This window comes from Hippocampus comes, unplaced genomic scaffold, assembly GCF_001891065.2.
Source record: "Hippocampus comes isolate QL1 unplaced genomic scaffold, H_comes_QL1_v1.1 scaffold85, whole genome shotgun sequence".
Classification (NCBI taxonomy): domain Eukaryota; kingdom Metazoa; phylum Chordata; class Actinopteri; order Syngnathiformes; family Syngnathidae; genus Hippocampus; species Hippocampus comes.
The window spans coordinates 2519335-2543130 of NW_017805540.1; the positions used below are offsets into that span (position 1 = coordinate 2519335).

The 23796-nt window shown below is 44.9% G+C and overlaps 1 protein-coding gene across 1 annotated transcript in view; it reads left to right on the forward strand.

The window, feature by feature from the left end:
• The window catches only part of phlpp1 (PH domain and leucine rich repeat protein phosphatase 1), a 53677-nt gene extending 29881 nt beyond the window's left edge, over positions 1–23796 (forward strand). The window contains exons 2-17 of the mRNA XM_019878951.1: positions 4961–5157; positions 5988–6113; positions 7509–7657; positions 11967–12113; positions 13861–14088; positions 15113–15315; positions 15472–15532; positions 15838–15933; positions 16181–16336; positions 16430–16630; positions 16961–17123; positions 17286–17416; positions 17719–17832; positions 19022–19216; positions 20265–20493; positions 21526–23796. Coding sequence (XP_019734510.1) covers positions 4961–5157; positions 5988–6113; positions 7509–7657; positions 11967–12113; positions 13861–14088; positions 15113–15315; positions 15472–15532; positions 15838–15933; positions 16181–16336; positions 16430–16630; positions 16961–17123; positions 17286–17416; positions 17719–17832; positions 19022–19216; positions 20265–20493; positions 21526–22821 — 3692 coding nt within the window. The 3' untranslated portion in view covers positions 22822–23796. The remainder of the gene's footprint in view (positions 1–4960; positions 5158–5987; positions 6114–7508; positions 7658–11966; positions 12114–13860; positions 14089–15112; positions 15316–15471; positions 15533–15837; positions 15934–16180; positions 16337–16429; positions 16631–16960; positions 17124–17285; positions 17417–17718; positions 17833–19021; positions 19217–20264; positions 20494–21525) is intronic.

Here is a 23796-nt window from a genome sequence, read left to right on the forward strand (position 1 = left end):
TTTATTCCGGAATTTTCAGAAAAGTCCACTTTCATCTCTGGGATACACACAACCTTTCGGATTCACATCGGTGGTCTTCAGTCAACCAAACAGGGAGTCGGACCAAACGCACATGAACTCGGGAAGAACATGCAAACTTCGCACAAGACTGCCTGAGCCCAAATTCAAACCTAGAACCTCAGAACTCTGAGGCAAACATGTCAACCACACTTCCTCTATTTAAACGGGTTCCCTCATCGCATACATGTTCTTTTAGTGAATGTGTATGGAGGCAAAATATCCTGAACTTGTGGAAGTGGAAGGAAACATCCCCAGGAACACACACACACACACACACACACACACACACACACACACACACACGCTCCTGTCACAGTCGGTCTAGGAATAGATTTGTCCAATACACACCCACCCGGTAAGGCCTTTTTATTGTGCCTACTGCTGCAGCCTTCGAAGATAATTGGAAGCCCAGCATGAGTAACATCATCCTGCCTTAAAATACTCTTGGTGTAGGTGTCGCATGTGGACTACAGAAATTGTGTTGACGTCTGAGCTAAGACAAGAACATCGAACGATTGCCTGCAGTGGTTATTCAGGAGACCCCGTTGTTCCCGGGATCGCCAGTGTAAACAGGATGCTCACGTGGGCGTCCCTCCCATCTCCCCACTTCCTCCAGCATAGTCCCCCTGGCCCGACCTTGAAGCCTCCTTCATCCGAGCGAGATGATGCATCATCAGAGGAACAACTTTGCAGCAGGCTTTGACTTTCATGCTCCAACATCATTTCGGAGGGGTGATTAGATGGACACAACGATTATTGTTAGTGCATGTTTGTGCATATTAGCAGTGAACAAGAAGCAAATGAGGAGCATATTACGCCGGCATAGCAGACTGCACGTTTCAACAAAAGGTCCTAAAAATAGTACAAATGTGCCCATGTGACATATTGAGGCTAAAAGCTTTTGAATAATTTGTTTAATACGACATGTGCAAACCCCTCTCTGCCCCCACTACCCACTGAGACACTGCATTCACAGATATTTCTTCCTTTTTCACCGGTTTCGTTTACTGTACAATTCAACACCTCTCTCAAACCACTTCAACTATTGGCCGCGTCGTTTTTCGTCACTGCGCGCTCCCTTCCAAACTGAACGTTTTTCCAATTAAAGTGCATCTGTGGTCATGTCGCCTTTACACTCACTGGCGTCACCATTCAGTGCAGTAGCAAAAGCTAAGCGGCAGTCTCATCATATGATATTTTGAGATTACCCACAGCACGCAATTAACTAGGACCAAATATGGACAAGCCGGACTGCTGTCATCATCTACTTGCACCATCCTGCCATGTGGTAAGCACCACAAAAACCAAGGGCAATGTGAAAAGGACTTAGACCTTCTTGCATCGACTGTATTTAGAATAAAAAAACTGGGTAGCTGCTGTTTCTGTTTACCGCATCAAAAATGTAAATCGTCTAAAAGCTCTCACGATAGGCAAAAAGCACCACTGTGTAGACCATGCTGGGAAATGGGCACATGTAATGGGCCCTTAAAAGTAGATAGAAAATCTGAACTTAATTTGCTTCCTACACACTTGTTTCAGAAACGGAAAATAACAGTGGACTACCGGCGGCAGCGATCAGGAAGCGGTTTTAGTAAAATAAGACACCACACAACTATTGGCAATTGACAGTGCAACATGACTTTAAAAGACGCAAGACGAGTCGATGGCGACACGGGGACAATCTGTTCACCTTTGCCGCTCCAGCACAAAAATGTACAATCAGTACAATCGACATGTTATCCACACAACAACCGGTCAAAGCAAACAGTTCCTGCAAACTAAGCAATTGATTTTGTTGCAAACACAAGATTAGCAGACAAACGTTCAGATCTGATTCGCCGCACCGATGATCAGAAAACACCGAAATGAAGGTACAGAGCAGCGATTCATTTGATTCAATAGTTAGAACCATAATTAAAGCTGCAAGCAATGATGGACGGGCCCTGGCACTCAAACTTTGACGCCATGCTCGGCCCACGTGAGTTGATGTTGACAAAGGCTTGACAGACGAGCGTTACCCATTTGTGTGGGATACCCACTTCTGATCCCGCATTGGAGTTTGTCAAAGCACAAGCCTAAAATGTCTGCATCAGACCAAAATGGCTTACTCCCAATTCACTTTCAAGCAGACTTTTTCCTGCGTCTTCTTAGTAAAATTAGACATGTCTGCTTAAATTGCAGCAATCTGTAAGATTGATGCCGTGGGCGCTAGTGAGGGAGGGGATTTTTTCATGGTGAATCATGAAAATGATCATCTAACTTTGAAACCATGCTCCTCCCACGTAAGATTGTGTTTCCTTAAAAATGGCTGCCTCCTTTTTCACCTCCATGCAGGCGACGTTTTGTATCAATCGGTGAAACTGGTGTTTAGAGGCACAACCGTCAAGGGACCATTGAGTGAGTTTTATAATACACTACATTTAAACGTGATACATGTGTTTGCAAAAAAGCTTTGGGGCATATTTAGTCCCTCAAAAAGACGATTGGGAATAATGAACGATTCAAATGAACAAAAGCAGAGATTGCAGTACGGCCTTCCAGTCACCATGTCAATAATTGGAAAAACACAAGTGCCTCAACAAGTTCACACATGCTTATTTGAGAATCTCTCCCTCCCCCCAGTTTGTGTTCGCACTGTAGTCAAATATGTGAATGAGAGGTCAGGAGATTGCGCAACGTTTTCCTCCACCAAACCAAACTGTTGCTCAGGGAGGTCCTTTTTTAAATGTATTTGTCTAACATTGCCAACAAGTATGACGCCTCTAGTGGGAAATAGAGACACCAAAACAGACTGGACATGGTGGAAGTGACTGGCACATGGCGCCCCACGGAAGCTTTTTGTGGAGGTGGATGTTTCGACACGGCGATAAGGCGGTGTGGGTCGACAGGACACCTGATAAGCAAACCTGACTGTCGGGTTTGGCAGGCTGCTCGGTTTGGCGAGTGACGCCAGAGCAAAATTCAGCAGAAGTGCACCTGGCATTGAATTGGAGCTTATACTCGTCACTGAAGGCAAATCCTGACTATTCCGTTCCAATATGCTAAGTAGGACATGTGAGGCTTACAGTTGTGCCGAATGACTTCAGCTCAGATCGTAGCCCTGCTTTGTGGAAGTATTGTAGTACGACGAGCTCAATGTTGCACCACTCATGTCACACCTCAGTGGAATCTTCAAACTTGAACACATTCGGCAACCTCCAAAGTGGTTACCGGTCCAGGATCTATCCAGCCGTTTTCGCTCAAACTCATTTGGGATTGGCTCAGAGCTCACTCGAGACCCCAATGAAAGCAAGCGATACAGGGAATAGATGGAGGGAATTTTGGTCGATTTCCAAGATGGTTGACCCTTGAGGCCCTCTGCTTTTGATGAACTGTTTTACTGCCTCTGGGGATTGTTAATATAAGATGCAAGTCATTTACCTTTAGTGCACTCATTTAAATTCTCAAACAATCACAATTTCAACACAAGACCTGTATCAAAGTAGTTTTTGTGACCTTTTTTAATTTTATTGTTAATATTGGATTTTATGGGTTTTCGCAATAGGGTAGCATGGTGGTCTTCCCATGTGGTTTGCATGTTTTCCCATTTTTGGGATATTCCAGCTTCTTCCACATTACAAAAACATGCATGTCAGATATATTAACGACCCTCAGTTGTCACACAGATCCAAATGTGTGTGTGAATGCTTGTTTGTCAACATGCTCACTGGGAATGGCTGGTGAACACTCCACAACGGGCATCGCCTCGTGCAAATAGCTGTGGATGAAAAGATGCTCAGAATGATTGACAATTTTGTGAATGTTAAGGTCAGGCCCAACATGTTCAAAAGTCCTCTGACACAGAGCACTTCAAGCACCAACACTTTGTAGTACGTTCGCTGTCTTGTGATTAACATTAAAAAAAAAAGTGATTAAAACAAAGAACTTTATTTGATGACCAGGTTGTTAGTTAATCACTGGCTAGTCAATCTCACCTAAAAAGACAAGTAGTAGATTAGTTAAAAAAAAAAAGTCAAGTTATATGTCTCGTGGAAAATTTGAGTGCACCGAACTTTTGTGTTGGTGCACTAAAGAAAAAAGGTCGGGTGTACGACCGGACTGTGCAGATGTAGTATTATAGTAGCATTGTCAGTATTCTCTAAGATTTACTGATTTATGTTAAAAAAAAAAAATATATATATATATATATATATATATATAATAATCACAAAATGATTTCAACTTTGTGCATGCAACAAGTCTGGAGAATCATTTGTATGTGAATTTTGTTCATATACGGTAAGCCTTCAACTCTGCATGTGGTCTTGACACAAAGAGCGAGTCACGCATTGTGCTTGGGGCATTGTGTTTCCGTGCACTTACATCCAGTATATAGGCTATTACAGTTTGTGTTGCCTTTGGGGCTAAAGATTGAGTGCATTCCATTGTTGGGTTTCGGTCTTTGCACATGCACAAAGTGAAATCTCTAGATTCTCTTGTAATGCCCTAATGATTGTGGAAAGAGAACAATGCTTTTACTTGATGAATTCTGTACAACTGTGCATTGAGAAATACTTTGGCGTGGCTTTACCAGGTTTTTCATGAGGTGATGAACATCCTTTGTCGAAAAAAGAAAAAAAAATGTTATATATATAATAATCACATGTTGTCATGTATATTAACATTATGCACCGTGTCTCCATTGTGTTTTGGTTTAGTTTGGTTTGGTTTAGTGCACGTGGCACTAAAATTGTATTAGTCTCTGAAATGCGCTTAAAAAAACCAAATGTCTTGCCAAGTTAAATCTCATAGAGCACCCTCATTCTCCCCAGAGGGCGAACATTTACTCAACCCCCCACATCACATGCCTCTGCTAACCACACAATAATCTCCCCTCCCCTCCCTTTCTCTTGTGATCCAGGGAAACCCCAAAACATCGAGAGCTCCGAGCGGGTCCAGCTGTCGGGGATGTACAACGTCCGCAAAGGGAAGCTGCAACTGCCCGTCAACCGCTGGACCAGGCGGCAGGTTATCCTTTGCGGCACCTGCCTCATCGTCTCCTCTGTCAAGGAGAGCCAGACGGGGAAGATGCACATCCTGCCGCTCATAGGAGGGAAAGTATGTCACGTCGTCGATTTGTCGTGTCCTCAAATTGCTCAGCCAAAGCGGTTCGTTATCCATTTCAGATATGCTCCAGAGCACTAACAGTTGTCCTTGATGTGTTCACCTTGAAGTCTGTTTATTTTCAAACCTAGTCAATGTTTTTGCATATAATGTACAATACAATACAATATAATACAATACAATAGGATGCGTGTTATATACAAGGAGGAAAAAGTTCTCCAGGATCATTATCTTGCTTCTTAGCTTGCTGATGAGCCGATCCTTTGAATCTTGTGTTTTTTTTTTCAGCAGGGTAAGATGCAAAACAGGCAGGACACCAGGGGTGTAGTAGGCGTGGTACGCGGGGGTACGCCGTCCACCCACTTCTCCGGACGCCACATTCAATTTTTATTTCAGTTTTAGCCCTGCACTAAAATGACAGAGAAAAAGCAGAAAAGCATTGATTTTTATTTTCGTGTTATTGAAATGTTTGTTGATCATTGTTCTAATGCGAGTTATGCTTAATAACATTGGCCTGTGATTATTTTGGAGTAGTAAAACATTAAATTTAACGTTTGTTCAACTTGTGTTGTAGCCTATGATTGATGTTCTGTATGTATATATAGAACATCCCAGAATCGCGTACACCCACTTAAAAAATCCCCACTACACCACTGCAGGACACCCTTGTTGTCAGCACTGGTAGCATAACTTCATTTTGAACTAATTTACCGCGGGAATAGCCAATGAAATGGCCAACAACACTGTGGCTGTGTTAATCAAGAGATATGAGTGGGTCACGCCTCTTGCTACATTTGTGTGTGCGTGGGTGTTAATGTCTGCAGGTGGAGGAAGTAAAGAAGCACAATCACTGTTTGGCCTTCAGCTCGGCCGGGCCCCAGAGTCAGACGTACTATGTCAGCTTCGACAGCTTCACAGAGCACCTCCGCTGGCACAGACATGCTGCCAAGGTAAGAGAGAAAAGCAAGCGAGGGAATGGGTTGTGCTTATGCATATACTTTATTCGCGGGTCAGCCGCATTACAAATCGCACGCGCACATGAGCACTGATAGAAAAATTCTAACCTCCCCAAAGAGTACACAGCATGTGCAAGCACAGCAAAGTGAGCATACTTCATCGCAGTCCACACTTTAGTGTGGAACTCAAGGGTCACATCACCCCTCTATTCCCCCCCCCTCTATTTTCTCTCTCTCTCTCTCTCTCTCTCTCTCTCTCTCTCTCTCTCTGTCTCTCTCATTTGAACTCAAGTAGGTTATTGCGAGAAAACCTCTTTTCTAAATATTAATAGGGGCGTGTGTGTCACCAGCACCCAGAGGGACACTCATAATAGAACCCTGCATCGAGGCGGCACATGCCCAAGCCACGGCCGCACAAACGCTTTTGTTTGGCTCCCCTCAGACAAAGGTGGATGCTATAAGTGTCAGTTGCACAGTCTCTCAGGCTATTGGCCCGGGTAAAGTAGGACTGAAGGTTTCCACTGCGGAGAATGTTGAGACAGGGTAGTTTGCATTCAAGCACTGCCTCGAGCAAGACACAAAGATGCCAGCTGATAAAGGACATAACCTCCTCCATCTGATGTCCACCCTTCAGAGAACTTCCCCTTTGACATTGATTTTATTTTACTTACCTACCACCATTGTGGAGAATTTTCCCAAAGGGGTCAGTAAACACCTGCAATTGACTGGCAACCAGTTCAGGGTGTACCCCGCCTACTGCATGAAGACAGCTGGGTTCAGTTCCAGCACGCCTTGCAACCCTTGTGAGGAGGATGGATGGATGGCTCAGTAATGATGATTTTTTTTTTTTTTTTATTGTTGTTCATGTATTTATTTAAGGGAGAATTCCCCATGGGGCATCAGTAAAGCTTATTGCATCACATTTTTTTTCCCCTACCACCAGTTGTGGAGAATGTCCCCTTCGGGATCGGTGCCGTAGGATGATAAATAATTTCACCTACCACCAGAAATGTCCTTTAAATATAAAAAAATACATTTCTATATATATTTCTTTTGCTGTAAGATACCACTGATAATTTTATGACACCGAATTTCATGCTGTCGAACAAGAAAGTGTCCACACTTTAGTCCGGTACTGTCTATATTTGATGTCCTAGCCAACGAGCAAGTGATGCGAGCACAAGCAGTTAGCTGAATAACACGATGATGTAATGTGCTGCATTAGGTCACCGAACTAACCCCACTTTCTCTTTCTTCTTTGCGAGTTCAAAGAAGATTGGCCACTGAATGCCATTTGACCCTTCAACTGTAATCTGGATGCACACAGAGTCGTCCAGATAATCTTGTTGAACTGCTTGCCCTCATGTGCTGTGTGTTCGTCCTCTCTAGATGGTGTCGCAGAGGATCAACTCTGTGGATCTGTCCTGCTGCAGCTTGGAACAGCTTCCCTCCAACCTCTTCTACAGTCATGACCTCACCCATCTCAACCTCAAACACAACTTCCTTCCCGCAGACCAGTGGCTTCAGCAGCTGCAGAGGTACAACGCAATAACTGAATTAGCGTTCATCGGGTTGCTTAACACAGAGACAAATCTTTGTAGAATAAGATAAGATGAGCCATTGTGAAAGGAGAGATGAGAGTGTGTTTTAAGATCCCAATCAATTTTTTTAAAGTGAGAGAGGGCACATGTGATGGGGGGGGGGGGGCCCAGCATGTTCTTGATGTGCTTATGTTGTGTGGTGGACTCAAGATGACCAATACAGCATACCGCACATCTAACCATATCTCCACTGACCAGCCCAAATCTCTTTCGCCAAACAAGATCTTTGTCATACGAGTGAGGCTTCCTGTGAGAGGCAGCTTTGTGCATAGAATAATCAGTAAGATATATCCGACAATTGGGCCAATACTGCAAGGGCAGGATAAAGCTTGAATTTGAATATTGTGTGTGTGTGTGTGTGTGTGTGCGTGTGCGTGTGCGTGTGCGTGTGTATACCCTGCTTGACATTTACAATGATCAACCCTAACTATTTTCTGAGCAGATCAAGGAGGAAAATCAGCATTTCATAGGTTCATATTTGCTGATTTTGATCATGATTGGGGAAAATATTCATACTCGCCCCCATACAGTGTGTGTGTGTGTGTGTGTGTGTGTGTGTGTGTGTGTGTGTGTGTGTGGGTGTGTGTGTGGGTGTGTGTGTGTGTCGTCATTGATCCTCTAATGTATCTGTATTATTAATTGTTTTTCTAACCACCATTCAAATAGTACTTGATTGAATCACAAAGTGTATATGTCCACCTGCAGTCTGAACAACGGGAATAAGGGGGGCATACACAGGGGCCGAAGAGGCTAGCCATGTACCAGGCAGAGCCAAACGAGCCCAGAAGGCCATATTCATCAGCAGGGACGCTTTTAATGTCACTGACTGACTGGCCCTTCTCGCTCCCTCTCTTCATGGGCACCATCTGCTGCATGCTCATTGCGGTACTCGATTAAAGCACCACAGCCAACGTGTATGGACAGTACAATATCTGTGATTATATGTGCAGTCACGTGAATGCAAAGGGCCGGGGGTGGCTTTATTCATTTATTTTTTGTGCTGCTTAAGGTTGCTGCCGGATTATGTTCATTATAAGCGCTTGCAGAAAGAGAAAAGTCCGACTTCTTCCAGGGAAAGTAAATGTCCGCAGGCTACATAGTCTTGTTGTTCAAATGCAATGCCTGGAATGTGCGTGTGTGGTTGCACTTGTGTAATCTGAGGTTCCTGAATGAGTCGGGCGCTTATGATGTTCTTCCATGGTCATTCATAGAGTAGAGACATGTTATGTTTTTTTATTCTACAATTTAAAACAGTACCCGTCCGTTTCTTGAAATAACGTTTCTGTGGCATGCGTTAGTCCAAATACCCAAACGATCCATCGTTGTGTACCACACTGCACATTCCTTATTTTTTTTTTAGTTGAATTTAGTCGTTTTAAGGGGCTGTCCCGCTCCAATTTAGGCAAGAACGTGACCGTATACCGCGCCACATATACTGCTGCGTTAGTGGCGAGTTAGGCTGTGGTTACTAAGCTGACTCGGGGCAGCCTGTCCACAGCGAATTCTGCTCGCAAGAACAGAAACCAGAGTGGAATATGATGACCTTCCATCGAGGGCGTTGGATTACAGAACACCCCCCGAACAAGTGAAATCTGCCATAACTTTGGCCACAAGCCAACGTGGAATTTTAGGTAAGATAAGCCATGTTAAACTAAAAAGAAAAACATTTACGATTAGAGGCGCACATTTCAAGTCCAACTGGTACTCGTTCACTGCGCAATTAGGAAACGGAATGATGGGTGGAAGTCTGACCTCTAATTTTAATATGTACAAGTCGCAGGAAGAAAAAAGTGAGTGCTTGGTTGTAAAAAGTGAGTGCTTGGTTGTTTAATTTGACACTTGATGGAGTGAGCAGGGGACTCCAGGCGCCCAACGATTTGTTTGCAAGCACTTAAAAAGTCAATTTTCATAATATTTCCCTTTAAATGTGAGTGAAGCACAGCTTTCCGCGCTGGCCAAACATGGAAACATCCCTTTAGTGCTGCCAAACCTGAGTAGGCTCATCCTCATTTGACTCAGCCTGATGACACAAAAGGAGGTCAGTAATGAGAAAGACGTGTTTAGCTGAGAGTCGGATTTTTTTTTTTGCAGCGTTACCAGAAGGACCAAAGCCTTTTTGAATGTGTGTGTGCATACGTCTGTGTGTGTACTTTTTTTGGACAGTTTTGTGAAAAGCTGTTTTGGGTTGCATAAAAACACCAGCAGTGTGTGTGTGCGTGCGCGTTTTATTTGTTTGGTTGTTTGTTCATAACATCAAACTTGGGATTTTGTTAGATCTCCCAAAAGGACGGCCACGCGTGGCCTTGCTGCCTGCCTCCTTTCTCTGCCATCTTTGCTCTGCTGGCCAAATACTTAGTGGCAGATCAGATAGGCAATAATCAGACTCGCCGTTTCCTCTGGCATCAAACTGCCTTAGTTCCCAGCATGCATCTCTCTCTGTCTGAGCCTGAGCTCATTCCTCACTGGCCATGCAAATGCTTTTGGCCTCTTTATTTACATCTGTGGGGATGCTTTTGCAATTCGTGAGGGACAGCTTTTGCCACGAATGAAGGTTTTCAAAGTAAAAGTTGACCAAGTGTGCCCGCAGATGCTTAAAATATCTAAAATGAAGGCCTTGTTTAAATATATGCAAAAATGACTTTAATTCTTAAATTCTGGTCATAAAAAATCCACAGATAGATTATAACTGTAGCATTTCAGTAAAACGGAGATTTAAATGAATGGAACCATCAACAACATTTGTGACTCGGGACTAATTTCGGGTGCACACTTTGGCATAAATGTCTGGCATTATTTGATTTAATTTTAATACCTCTCATGTCACAAATAAGGGAGAGGTTCTGTAGAACAGTCAAGTATAATAAAAACATTTATAATAATCTGTATTTTTCTTTGTTTACCCACCGCCAGAAGTTCCCTTTGGGTGTCATAGAAAAATATATGCACTTATTTTATTTGCTCTGATGTCATGGTGCTGAATTAGAAAGGGTAAAAACGTTTGTCTGGTGCTCTTTCATTCTGCAGACATGACAAGGAAATTAAAACCACGCAATTGCAAAATGACGCACAAATAGGCTTTGAAAACAGTGTTGTTATGGTTAATGTTGTCATATTTAATAAAAGCTAGGTCTCAAGTTTTGTTCAAGTTGGCTTAGAAACAGTCTTAAAGAGGTCTTGATTTGGCTTTCTTCAAGCAGAGAATATACAAGTACCCGAATATCACGTTTGGATACACTTTCTCATGCTCAGAAACATGCCTGTGAATATAGTCATTCATGCAGGTCATTTCATTGACGAGGGCATTGAATCTCTCAAAACTGACCTGCTTTGGTCTGTAGTGGGAATTCAGCGCATGGACCTGGTGGCGCAGAACTCCGTTTTATTCAACTTGGGATGTTTTGTTTCAAAGGATATGATCAGTGCAGTGTGGTTTTGGCCGATTAAGCACACTGCAGTGGTGGCACAGCAAATACGAAATTGGTCACGTCGTGACCAATGCTCATTAAAAAGCAATAGCTGGCAAACCACTGCCAAATTGTGCACTTTTGCCCAGACCTACACAATGCATTTGCTTTTGCGATATTAGTAAAAGAGAAATAAATCCAATCTTTGGTTTCTTTCACCACAGGCCACGCAATCCCCCCCCCCATTGAGTTCTGTGAAACTGTCCTCTAATCCTGCTTAGAGACAAACAGATTTGTTTGATCATAAACTCGCTGGTGGAGATAAAATCACTAGAGCGGCTTCAGACAGATACAGAGGACGTTGGAGCGTACTCGACGATGGCACGATAGGACAGATGAGCAGAGGAGTAGGAAAGTGATACAGGCATTACTCAGCAGATTGCAGAGGTTGATTGAATGGCTGAATGACACACACAATGCCTGCGGTAGTCACCCTCAGCAGGAATGACTCGCCGGCTCTGATCAATCACTCAGACGTTTTTTTTTTTTGTTTTTGTTACCTTCATGTGCAGTGTATGTGTAAATAGTAAGATGAAAAACATCCAGTGTGGCCATTTTAAACAACTACCCCGACATTGTCTCTTTGCAGGTATGTGAGTAAAAACAAATGAGGGGCTGTTGACCCATGTGAAGGTCACCCCTCAGCTACAGGACGCCGTTCCAAATGTCACCACCGGGCTCTGTTGTTTGACCTGACAACACAGACGTCAGGATTGCGACTGTTTGCTAAACGGCAAGTCTCCATGAATCTTAACGTCGTGTTGTGTCTCTTAAATGTGTAGGTTCTCTCGCCTGCGGAGTCTCAACCTGTCCAACAACCACCTCGGCCAGTTCCCGCTGGCAATCTGTGACATCCCCATGCTGACTGAGGTCAATCTCAGCTGCAATTACCTGCCCTCGGTTCCCAGCTCTGTGGGGGCCATGACCAAGTAGGTAACAGTAGGGTGTCAGTCTTCACGGGGTCACCTTGGGACCCACATTTTCCCCATCCTCATGAGGTCAAAGTCAAACTGAGCACATGTAAAAATGTTGAAAAAATATCTGTGTCATCTTTATAAGCACAAGTCAATAAGTAGTCCTTTTCATTTTGGTTTAAAATCCAGTTTCACTGGACATAAATTTTACTTGCCGGCGCCGCTCTTATCTTACCCATACATTTTGGAAATATGTAGTCTGTGGAAAGCCCATTTCTGCGCTTATTGCGCAAAGCAATTCAATAGAATATTCCATGTATGCGTTTTATAAGTAAGCTGTTCCAGTTGTTTTGTTCTTTCTTTTTTTTTTCTCCTGCAACAAAGAACTTGTTGAAATTTTTTTGCCCTCTTTTCTTTTTTGTTATTGACATTAGAACTTAGGTCAGGCCATCACTCGATTCAAAGTGGCTGAACTTTTCACCTGACCTGAGCGTCAAAAGTTTGCAAAGCCAAATGTAGCTGTTACCTAGTAACAGCACCTGGCAGTGCAAACGCCACACAGCGCTTCACTAGTTTCAACACGCTCGACCCCTTTTGTGGGATTCGCCATTCATGCTCAGCTCGTTTAACGTGCAGAATTAAATGTTTACTCTCTGTCTGTTGTTAGCCCTCAGCTTCGCTTTGTTTTACAACCATCTCGCAATGAATCGTGTTGTATAAGGCCGCATGAGACTATTTGAGGTTTTGTCTGGTGACAGTGTGACCTAATACTGATAATCAGATTGGGTGATTTCCCTTAAAGACAATAAAAACCTTTTTACTTGTAAAGACACGCTACACTTTCTGTACGTGGTACATGGACATATCAACAAACACAAATACCCCCGCCACTACATCAACAACTCCACGAGAAATACATTAGGTGCCTGGAATCAGAAGGTGTTAGCGAGCGGAAATGTGTGCATCCGATGTTTTGGGTTTGAAGTGATAGAAAGTGCATCCATAGGAGATGCGAGTGTTTCTGCATGGTCATGGCAGTGTATTCAGACAGTGTAGTTGTTTGAAAGTGGCTCTGGATCGATCTTGAGCCCAGCTTAGTTGATCATATGGGAGCGGAAGATGTGTGCAGGCAGTTATTTTTATTATATAAATTAGCGCCTTGTTTACATAACAGTGGGGTGGAAGTGCATAACGGATAACAAAAGCTTTACCCGATTGTTAAATTCACTTGATGGTTGGGCTGGCACTCTAAAGACCCAAACTTTCCTGTACAAACAAAAGTTTCCCCGAATATTTATACCTGAAGTTTTCGACTATGCTTTTAACAGGGCGAGAGTTAAAAGTCATTGCATGAATCACATTCAACTTTTGAGAACGTTTGACAACCGTTCAAAAAAAAATTGATTGCCGTTTATTTTTTAAATCTCATCAATGAGGCGAGAATTCATATTGTGGAGCCAATTTATAGTTTTCAGACAGCTATGTGAACCACTACCATTGCCAAGGCGTGATTTAGCAGCTCTGCTTGGACAGCTTTGATTTAACACGAACACGAAGCCGTGCAGCCTGCAAGAGTGAGAGCGATGAGAAGTTAATCTGTTGGAATGATCTGGTCGGCCTGCACATTCCAGAAGTGGCCAGTAGGGACGCTTGGGCGCTTGCTGCCATCTGCTGACCATTTTCTGTAAATTCATTGCTTGACAGGACACAACTCTTAGGTTTCCTTTCCAATCAGTGTCGCGTTTCTCTCCCCCATTGTCAGTTTGCAAACGTTTCTGCTCGACGGCAACAACCTGAGTAAACTACCCGATGAGCTGGGCTCCCTGCAGAGGCTGTCGTACTTGGGCCTCTCCTTCAACCAGTTCAGCCACGTGCCGCAGGTGCTCGAGCGGCTGGCCTCCATGGAGAAGCTGTGCATGGCCGGCAACAACCTGGAGATGCTCACCCTGCAGAACTTCCGGCTGCTCCGCGTCAAACACGTCGATCTCAGGTAACAGCAAAGGACGGAGCGAATACGTGTCACGTGGTTTCTAGAAGATTGAACTTTGATTGTGCCCTTAATGATGGAAACCAAAGCAAGGAGACAGCCAGACTGCAGAGAATCAGGAAATGATTTGCTCATTGCGACTCCGACAGGTGTCTCGCCATAGGTTAAGTTGCAATGACTTGCACTATTTGCAAGTTAATGCCTCACTTCTTGTAACTTTGCTCAATCAGTAAAAAGAATTGGAAAACCAACGTGCTTTGCGCCATGCTCACGTGTCAGCGACCGGGTAATAGAGTTTATAGGGCAGTTGTTTTGTGCCTGTCAGCATCAGAATACCTTATGAATCACAGGTTTTTAAACAAGCTAGCATGGCCTTGTGGGTAGCATGTCTGCCGTTTGTGAATTTTGCGTCTTCTCTGGCTTCCTCCCCCATTCCAGAAACTTGCATGTTAGGCTCTAAATTGTCTATGTGTGTGAATGCTTGCTTGTGTGTACGTGCCCTGACCAGCAAGCAGTCCTAGATATTTCGCGCCTCTCGCCCAAAGCCTCACTGGAAATCTGAATGAGGATAATAAGCATGGTCGAAAATGCATGGCTGATTTAAAACATAATATTAATTACAAAATAATATTCTGAATGTACTGTCTGGGAAAGATGGTATGGAACCATTCAGTTTCTGTTTAGATGTTTGTCTAGGTTTAGGACTCCTATTTACCTTAAATGTATGGCAGGGTCTGAAAAAAATGTGCAGGAATCTTTACAGCTACTCAATGAAATATTTTATTGAGGGGTTTTTTTTGGTTTGTTTTTTTCCCCTCAAAAAACATGACTTAACCTCACAGTATGACATACTTTTAGTCAAGGTTGTTCTAAAAGATGCAACAGATGGCCACTTGAGCAAGAGGATTTATTTTCACCCTTGATGTGACACACCAGAGGCTCAACTATTAGTATTTATGTACAAGCAATTAAAAATTCAAGTTTCCCTAACGTGCGTCCTTAAAACATCTGTTCTGTGTTCTACCAGGCTGAATAAGATCTCCAACATGGTGCCGGATGAACCTGACCTGCTAAGGCACGTCACTCAGCTGGACGTGAGGGACAACCGACTGACGCAGCTGGATGTCTCTGTGTTTCCCCGCCTCGAGGTGCTTCACTGTGAGAGAAACCGAATCGCCAGCCTCAAGGTCAAGGGCTGCCTGCTCAAGGGCATCTACGCCTCCAACAACGGTGGGTCTGAAGCTCCTCCTTCGTTTCAGACAGAGCCGGCTGATGTGAATATGTAACGTACCGCTCGCCTGTCCTCCCTTTTCCCAGCTACCTGTTTTTGTAGACTACTACAAATGTCTTTGCTGTAGGTTAATGAGTTTGGATTTCTCCCCACAGAGCTGCAGAGCCTGGAAGTCAGTCCCGTGCCCTCCAATCTTAATTACATGGACATCTCACGGTGAGAAAAATTCCCAAACAAACAAACAAACAAACAAACAAACAAACACACACACACACACGTGCAAGAACATAAAATGACCTTTAATGTGAAACACGAAAACGGAGGTCAATAGAAAGACAGTAATCTATGAGTTCGATTTATGTTTCAAAGCACTTAATCAGTATCTCAGGCTTGAAAACACTTCCTCCTTGCACCACCATGAATTAAACACACGCGGGAGAAATATTAGCTGCCACACTTTAACAAACCGCACACCATTTGTCATCATCATCGCCCCATTTTTTTCCTCTGCCCCTCCGAAGGAACCGTATGGAGTCTTTGCCAGACTGGCTGTGCGAAGCGAAGAAACTGGAAGTGCTGGACGCCAGCCACAACCTTGTCGGCGAGCTCCCAGTGCGGTGAGTGTCCCACTGCGGCGCGTCCGAAGCCTCTAAATGGAGTACGGCGCTGATTTATCCGGCTTGCCCTATGCCAGCCGCTCATCTGTCCTCCACAGAGGGTCATAAATCACACCAGACATTCTCACTTCCCCTCCTTAAAGAAGTCACTTTGTATGCGGCACATCTCTCATCTTTCTGTATATGCATAAGTATCCATGCTAGGTCTTTTCTGACAAAGACGTCTGGGTGCTGCTCGCTACTGCAGGTTGTTATGCAGCAGCAGCCTGAGGAAGCTGAGCCTTGGGCACAACCAGTTGCAAAAGCTGCCCGAAAGGGTGGAGCGCCCCCTGCTGGAAGTTCTTGACGTGCACCACAATCAACTGTTGGAGCTGCCCTGCAACCTGTTCCTCAAATGTGTCAGGTAGCTGAAAAGAGTGTAGATTGTTGCATTTTCATTGTTTTTTGTGTGGATAGTGTCACCGCCTTTTCATTCATCCTTTTATTTTGTTCCCAGCTTGCGATGCGTGAATGCTTCAGCCAATAAGTTGGAGCACTTGCCTCCCTCCACGCTGTCTGAGGAGAGCCACAGCATCCTGCAGGAGCTCTATTTGACCAATAACCGCCTGACGGACAAGTGCGTGCCCATGCTGACGGGCCACTCGCACCTTCGGGTTCTTCACATGGCCTATAACCACTTGCAGACCTTCCCTGCCAGGTAACGCTCACTCGTAGTTTATACCAAAGTTGCATCGAAAGTGGGGTGTGCACACAACGAATTTTGAAGTGTGATACACTCCACACATGATGACAATCACAGTTTTCTGAAGAAATTGGAGAGGAAAAAAATCATCTAAAATTGTCGATGAGCCGTCTCTAAAAGATAAAGATAAAGATAATCTCATTCGGAGTCATCTGGCCTTTGCTCACTTTGGACAGAATGAGCCTGATTATACTGTGTGACCTATTTCGGCCCCTAGTCCAAAAACACTTTCTGCACTAACTGAAAGTCTCCACAGTCTTCAATATTTTGTCCTCATTCCACCAGCAAAATGGCCAAGCTGGAGGAGCTGGAGGAGGTCGACCTGAGCGGCAACACACTGAAAACTGTGCCCACTACCATCATGAACTGCCGACGTATGCACACGCTCATTGCCCACTCCAACTCCATTGAGGTCTTCCCTGAGGTCATGCAGCTGATGGAAATGAAGGTAAGGCAACCTTAGATACACTTGCACGGAAGAAAACACGACAACGGGATCAAAATTTCAAACTGATTAGATCATAGAAGCATACCTACTCAAGTGGCCAACAAGTCTATATGCCACCCGCATGTTTTGTGCAAGTGTTTACGTGTCTTCTTGTGACGTTAGTGTGTAGATCTGAGCTGCAACGAGCTGAGCGAAGTCACGGTGCCCGAGAATTTGCCTCCCAAGCTTCAAGAACTGGATCTGACTGGAAACCCACGTCTCAACCTGGACCATAAAACCCTTGAACAACTCAAGTGAGTGCGTGCATGCGTGCGTGCATGTGTAATGAAGCAAATTGATATGGACTTAAAATCTACGTTTAAATGAACTAATTTAAGGAAAGATTAGCGCTAGTAATTTGACAATAATGTAAATGCTCAATGAGACGGATTAAAAATATGGAGTGGACTGTATGTGCTATGTAGAAGTGTGCCCGTGCATACTTTGCTCACTCCTGGTTTAGCATGTCCTTGCCTTTATTTTTACCTTTGTTTTTTTTTCTTCTCTCTTTCATTCAAAACGAATGGATTTAATTCCCTTCTTGTTGCTCTCCCAGTAATATTCGCTGCTTCCGTATTGATCCCCCGCCGACCTTCTCATCGAACGAGGCACCTGGCGGGCCCGCCGTGTGGAGTCATGGTTACACAGAGGCCTCAGGCGTCAAAAACAAGTGAGTTTCATCAGTCAATGATGGAGGGCGGAAAATAATCAATGGAGCCTCACTAAGTCATTAAGGGGTGCCGATTGAAAACGTGCTAAAACATCTCCACGCGGACATAGAGCAGAGAGGCGAGCTGTGCATGCCATTCTTGCTCGATATACTGGCTGGAGTGGTGTTACCATGGTTATCAGCGTGCTGAGCAATCGATAAGCGAGCACAAGACTTTCTTCAATAACATCGCGACCGCGCAATACGATTTCTTTCTGTTTCAGACTGTGCGTGGCGGCGCTCTCGGTGAACAGGTTCTGCGGCAGTCGCGAAGCTCTTTACGGCGTGTTCGATGGCGACAGGAACGTGGAGGTGCCCTACCTTTTACAGTGCACCATGAATGATGTGCTGGCGGAGGAGCTGCACAAGACCAAGAGCGAAGAAGACTACATGACCAGCACGTTCCTTGTCATGCAAAGGTCATTATGTGTTTAAAAGTAGCTACGAATGTGTTGTGATGCATTTACTTGTTGTTAAATAGTGCTTTATTTCGAGCAGTGGTTAGTACGGTCATCTAACCGTCCTCATCTTGGAGATTCTAATCTCTGCTCCGGTCCTCCTTTGTGGAGTTTGCATTTTTGCCCAGAGTGCATGGGGACACAGACTTCCTCCCATTACGAAAACATGCCTTGGATTAATTGAAGACTCTTAAGTGTCCATATGTACAAGTGAATGTGTAAATGCTTGTCATTCTGTGTTTGCACTGCAAGTAGCTGGTGACCGGTCCTATGTAGGCCCGGGCAATTAACGGACACCTACTTCCTCAAAATTCAAGAATACAAAGATCCAAGTCATTATATCAGCACACACGTACACATCATACGGCACAAAATATGATACCCGAAGTACCTGATTAGCCCAGTAAGTCCCAAGACTTGTGAAAATAAAGAGAGAATAATAACAGAAGATAAAATATGACAGAGAAAAGAGAGATGCTTATTCACGGTTTGAATGTGTCTGAAGATGCAAGGCATCATCAAAGGTGTGAATGTAGTCGAATAAAAATGCAAGAGATTTGAATTTCTCTTGCTCGATATACTGGCTGGGGTGGGGTTACCATGGTTATCAGCGTGCTGAGCAATCGATAAGCGAGCACAAGACTTTCTTCAATAACATCGCGACCGCGCAATACGATTTCTTTCTGTTTCAGACTGTGCGTGGCGGCGCTCTCGGTGAACAGGTTCTGCGGCAGTCGCGAAGCTCTTTACGGCGTGTTCGATGGCGACAGGAACGTGGAGGTGCCCTACCTTTTACAGTGCACCATGAATGATGTGCTGGCGGAGGAGCTGCACAAGACCAAGAGCGAAGAAGACTACATGACCAACACGTTCCTTGTCATGCAAAGGTCATTATGTGTTTAAAAGTAGCTACGAATGTGTTGTGATGCATTTACTTGTTGTTAAATAGTGCTTTATTTCGAGCAGTGGTTAGTACGGTCATCTAACCGTCCTCATCTTGGAGATTCTAATCTCTGCTCCGGTCCTCCTTTGTGGAGTTTGCATTTTTGCCCAGAGTGCATGGGGACACAGACTTCCTCCCATTACGAAAACATGCCTTGGATTAATTGAAGACTCTTAAGTGTCCATATGTACAAGTGAATGTGTAAATGCTTGTCATTCTGTGTTTGCACTGCAAGTAGCTGGTGACCGGTCCTATGTAGGCCCGGGCAATTAACGGACACCTACTTCCTCAAAATTCAAGAATACAAAGATCCAAGTCATTATATCAGCACACACGTACACATCATACGGCACAAAATATGATACCCGAAGTACCTGATTAGCCCAGTAAGTCCCAAGACTTGTGAAAATAAAGAGAGAATAATAACAGAAGATAAAATATGACAGAGAAAAGAGAGATGCTTATTCACGGTTTGAATGTGTCTGAAGATGCAAGGCATCATCAAAGGTGTGAATGTAGTCGAATAAAAATGCAAGAGATTTGAATTTCACATCATATTTACGAGCTCATTTTTTGAAAAGAAATGAGAGTTCAAGAATAAAGTGTTTGTTGTGCAGGGATGAATGGGCATGAAGGCTATGGTTGTAGATTTGCGTTGTTGCGATTTGTAAGTTTTGAAGTCAGTGCATTATCATTTTATTAATGCGTGATTTCAATGTCAATCCAAATAATCGTGGTTAATGTTATTTTCATAATCGTCCAGCCCTTGTCGAGAGTGTACCCTGCACCTTGCCACAAATCATCTGGGATAGGCTCCAACTCACCCGTGGCATGAGTGACAACAAGGGCAATAGAAAATGGATCAATGTAATGCACTTTATTTCAAGACAAAGCTTACCTCACAAACCTGTCACAAACCTTCATTATATCAACTTGATGTTCTTAAAATGATGAATCCATAAATCAGTGCTGCTCCCTTGTCACCACCGCAGGAAGCTGGGAACCGCCGGGCAGAAGCTGGGCGGCTCGGCAGCTCTTTGTCACATCCGCCACGATCCCACCGACCCCAGCGGCTGCTTTGTACTAACGGCCGCCAATGTGGGCAAGTGTCAGGCCATACTGTGCCGCAACGGAAAGCCCCTGTCCTTGTCCCTGCTCCACAATGTCGGCCTGGAGGAGGAATACCGCCGGATCAGGCAGCACCGAGCCATCGTCACAGAGGTAACGTTTATAGCGTGGAGGATGTGTGACCTTAACACTTTTCAGACACTGGCAAGCTCTACATTGAATACCTGAGCCTTCAATTGGCACTTACCTACACAAACTAAATTGCCCAGTTGAGCTGGTCCTGGCTGAATAATGGGGAGCAAGCTTCAGGGTTAAACTACCTGTCCTCATGATGTCTAGTTTTTCTGGAAAATCCCACCTTGAAAATGGCTCATTCGGTCAATGTCTCTCCGTCGGTCACTATAAAAAAATCCAGTGTATTGATGCAATCAAATTTAGCTGAAAGAGCTTTGCTCCAAACAACTGATCAAGACGGTTTGCTGACTTGATTGTGGGCCAGGTCACTGTCGCTGTGAGGAGAATTTGAAATCTAAAATCCCATCGCTAATACAAAGTGTTCCAAAACCTCTTGATGTTTTTTTTAAAATAATTATTCCCCGTTATTCACTGGAAAAACTTTCTGCAACACCCTAAATTGCCAGTAGATGGTGCCAAAGTCCTTTGTAATAGCCCTAAATTACCACAAGATGTCTTGGTGCCAATGAACTGCTGCAATTTAAATGAATACTTCTGGTCTGGTCTGGCCATTTACTCATGTTTTTTTTTAGTCCGTGACCCCCGCGAATAATGGGACACACTGAATTTTCCTCTTCCCAAAACATGGGAAACATCTCAACAAGGTATTCATGTTGTATTGCTAGTTGAATTCGGCTGCCACAGTTATGTTCTGACCCATAATTGGAGGATGGAAAAATACTGACCCTATTGTCGGTTAGTTGAATGTCGCTGTGAGGAGAATTTAAGATTTGGTTAAAATAACATTCCATTTGTGAATACAATGTACCTTATATCGACCAGCACAACTGATTCTTAAATCCCTGGGCAGATGAAGTTAAGAGAATGGAATTAATACAGTTTTATAGAACCAATATTATTGCAAGCCAATGCTTAGAATAGTGATGACCCCAGCAGGAAAGGCATCTCCGGCCCACAACGTTCTAAATGTATTTTGTCTTTTCCCTGCAGGACAACAAGGTCAACGGCGTGACTGATTCCACCCGCATCATGGGCTACTCCTTCCTCTATCCGTCCGTCATCCCATCTCCCTACGTGCAGACAGTCACGCTCACCCCGCAGGATGAATTCTTCATTCTGGGCAGCCGTGGCTTGTGGGATGCCGTGTCTCCCAGCGAGGCGGTGGAGGCGGTGCGGAACGTGCCCGACGGCCTGGCCGCCGCCAAGAAGCTGTGCACGCTGGCGCAGGGCTACGGCTGCACCGACAGCCTCAGCGCCGTAGTGGTCCAGCTCAGCGTCAGCGAAGACTGCTGCTCCTGCTGCTGCTCGGAGCCCCCCCGGCCACCTCCCAGCCCCGGCTTGGGCCCCTACCCGCCGTCATCGTCGGGCATTAAGGAACGCCCCCCAGACAGCTCCTTGCCCGTGCCGCCGTCGTCCTGCAGCGAGATGAGCAGCGAGATAAGCACCAGCGAGATGAGCAGCGAGGTGGGCTCCACCGCCTCGTCTGACGAGCCCCCGCAGAGTTCCCTGGTGCTACTGCACGAGCAGGGCCACCACCCTCACCTGCACCACCAGGCCCACCCCATGACGCTGCAGCCCCAGCAGGCCCACGCCGCCGCCCAGCCCTGCCAGTATCTGTTCACTGGCCCTGAGCTCCCTTCAGCCCGCAGCTGCTGTACGCTTCATCCCGGCTGCTTGGCCAGCTCCTTCCAGCGCCAGCTGTCCAGCGCCACTTTCTCCAGCGCCCTCTCCGACAACGGGCTGGACAGCGAGGACGAGGAGCCCATCACTGGCGTTTTCTCCAACGGAAGCCGCGTGGAAGTCGAAGCGGATGTTCACTGCCTCAAATCTGAGTCCTCCACGTCAACACAAGCGTCTTCCTCCTCTGGCCACGAGCCCGGCGTGCTCCCTCTTCCACCGCCTCCTCCTCCACCACCGTGCACCCCCGAGCCGCTGGATGAAGGAGTGGACATGAGCATAGCGGCTAACGAGAACGTGCCGGAGAGGGACGAGGCGTGGCAATGTGGCGGCGATGGCTCCAAGGCGGCGTTCGGAAAGCGGAGGGTCAACGGCTCGGTGGCTCGCCAGGAGAAGAGTCACAACCTCATCGAGGTGGCCACCGACGCCCCCTCCAAGAAGTCTGGCGGGTATTTCAACGCCCCGACACAGCCCGACCCAGACGACCAGTTCATCATCCCCCCCGAGCTTGAGGAGGAGGTCAAGGAGATCATGAAACAGCATCAGCAGAAGCAACAGAAGCCGCCCGGGACGGACCAGCCGGTGGACTACTTTGACACCCCGCTCTAGAAGATCAGCTCCAACCTCATCTCAGCATGCACGCAATACCCCGCCCCTCCCTTGCCATCACCATGACGACACGCACACCTGAGGACTTCACACTTATTTTCCAAACTGCCTTTCTGTTCATGAGCATTTTCTTTCCCAACTGCTCCCCAATGGAAAAACATGCAGATGAGCCCTTTAATTAAACTGGACCCATTGTGAACATCCTCTTGTGTTCACACAAACATTGGACCATTGTTTTTTTTTTGTTTGTTTGTTTTTTTTTGGTTTGTTTGTTTTGTTTTGTTTTGTTTTTAGCTTAGTCACCCCAGTAACCAAAACTAGTCTCTTTTTAGTCACAAATGCGTGTTAATCTGCATCCCACGCTTTGATTGAACTTGTTTGAACTCACCATATCGTTTCACTTGAAAGCAGCAGGAACCCTTTTAAGAGCGACACACATCATCTTTTTACTCTCAACTTTGTGGAATGGTACACCGGTAATACCACACGTAACCGTTGTAGATAGGGCACTTAAGATACTGTATTTCTTCAGTAATTCATGGCTCGGCCTATAAAATGGCATAGACTTTTTTTTTTGTTGTTGTTGGTAGAAACTATGAATACTAACTCCTAGGAGTTGCATACTCTATATGGTGACTCAGTCACTTTTACTAATCTTCTCTGAGAGAAATGGTGATTTGTGTTTTTTTTCCAATGATTGTAAATAAGAGAAATGTTGTATCCAGATGCTTTTAAAGGATCAATGTCGGTGAAGGTTTTAGTGGAGAATGTGAGGGCATTTGCTGTTATCGAGGTTGACCATGCCCATTCCCTTCTTTTATATACCGTTTAGACATACTAAAACAACAACACACACACATACATGTGCAATTGCAGTTCAAAACATGTCAAGCAACAACACAATTCTTTCCCTTTTTTGTTTGATTTCAATGTCCTGTAGTCAACACTGTATCAAATAAACACCAATAGACTTTT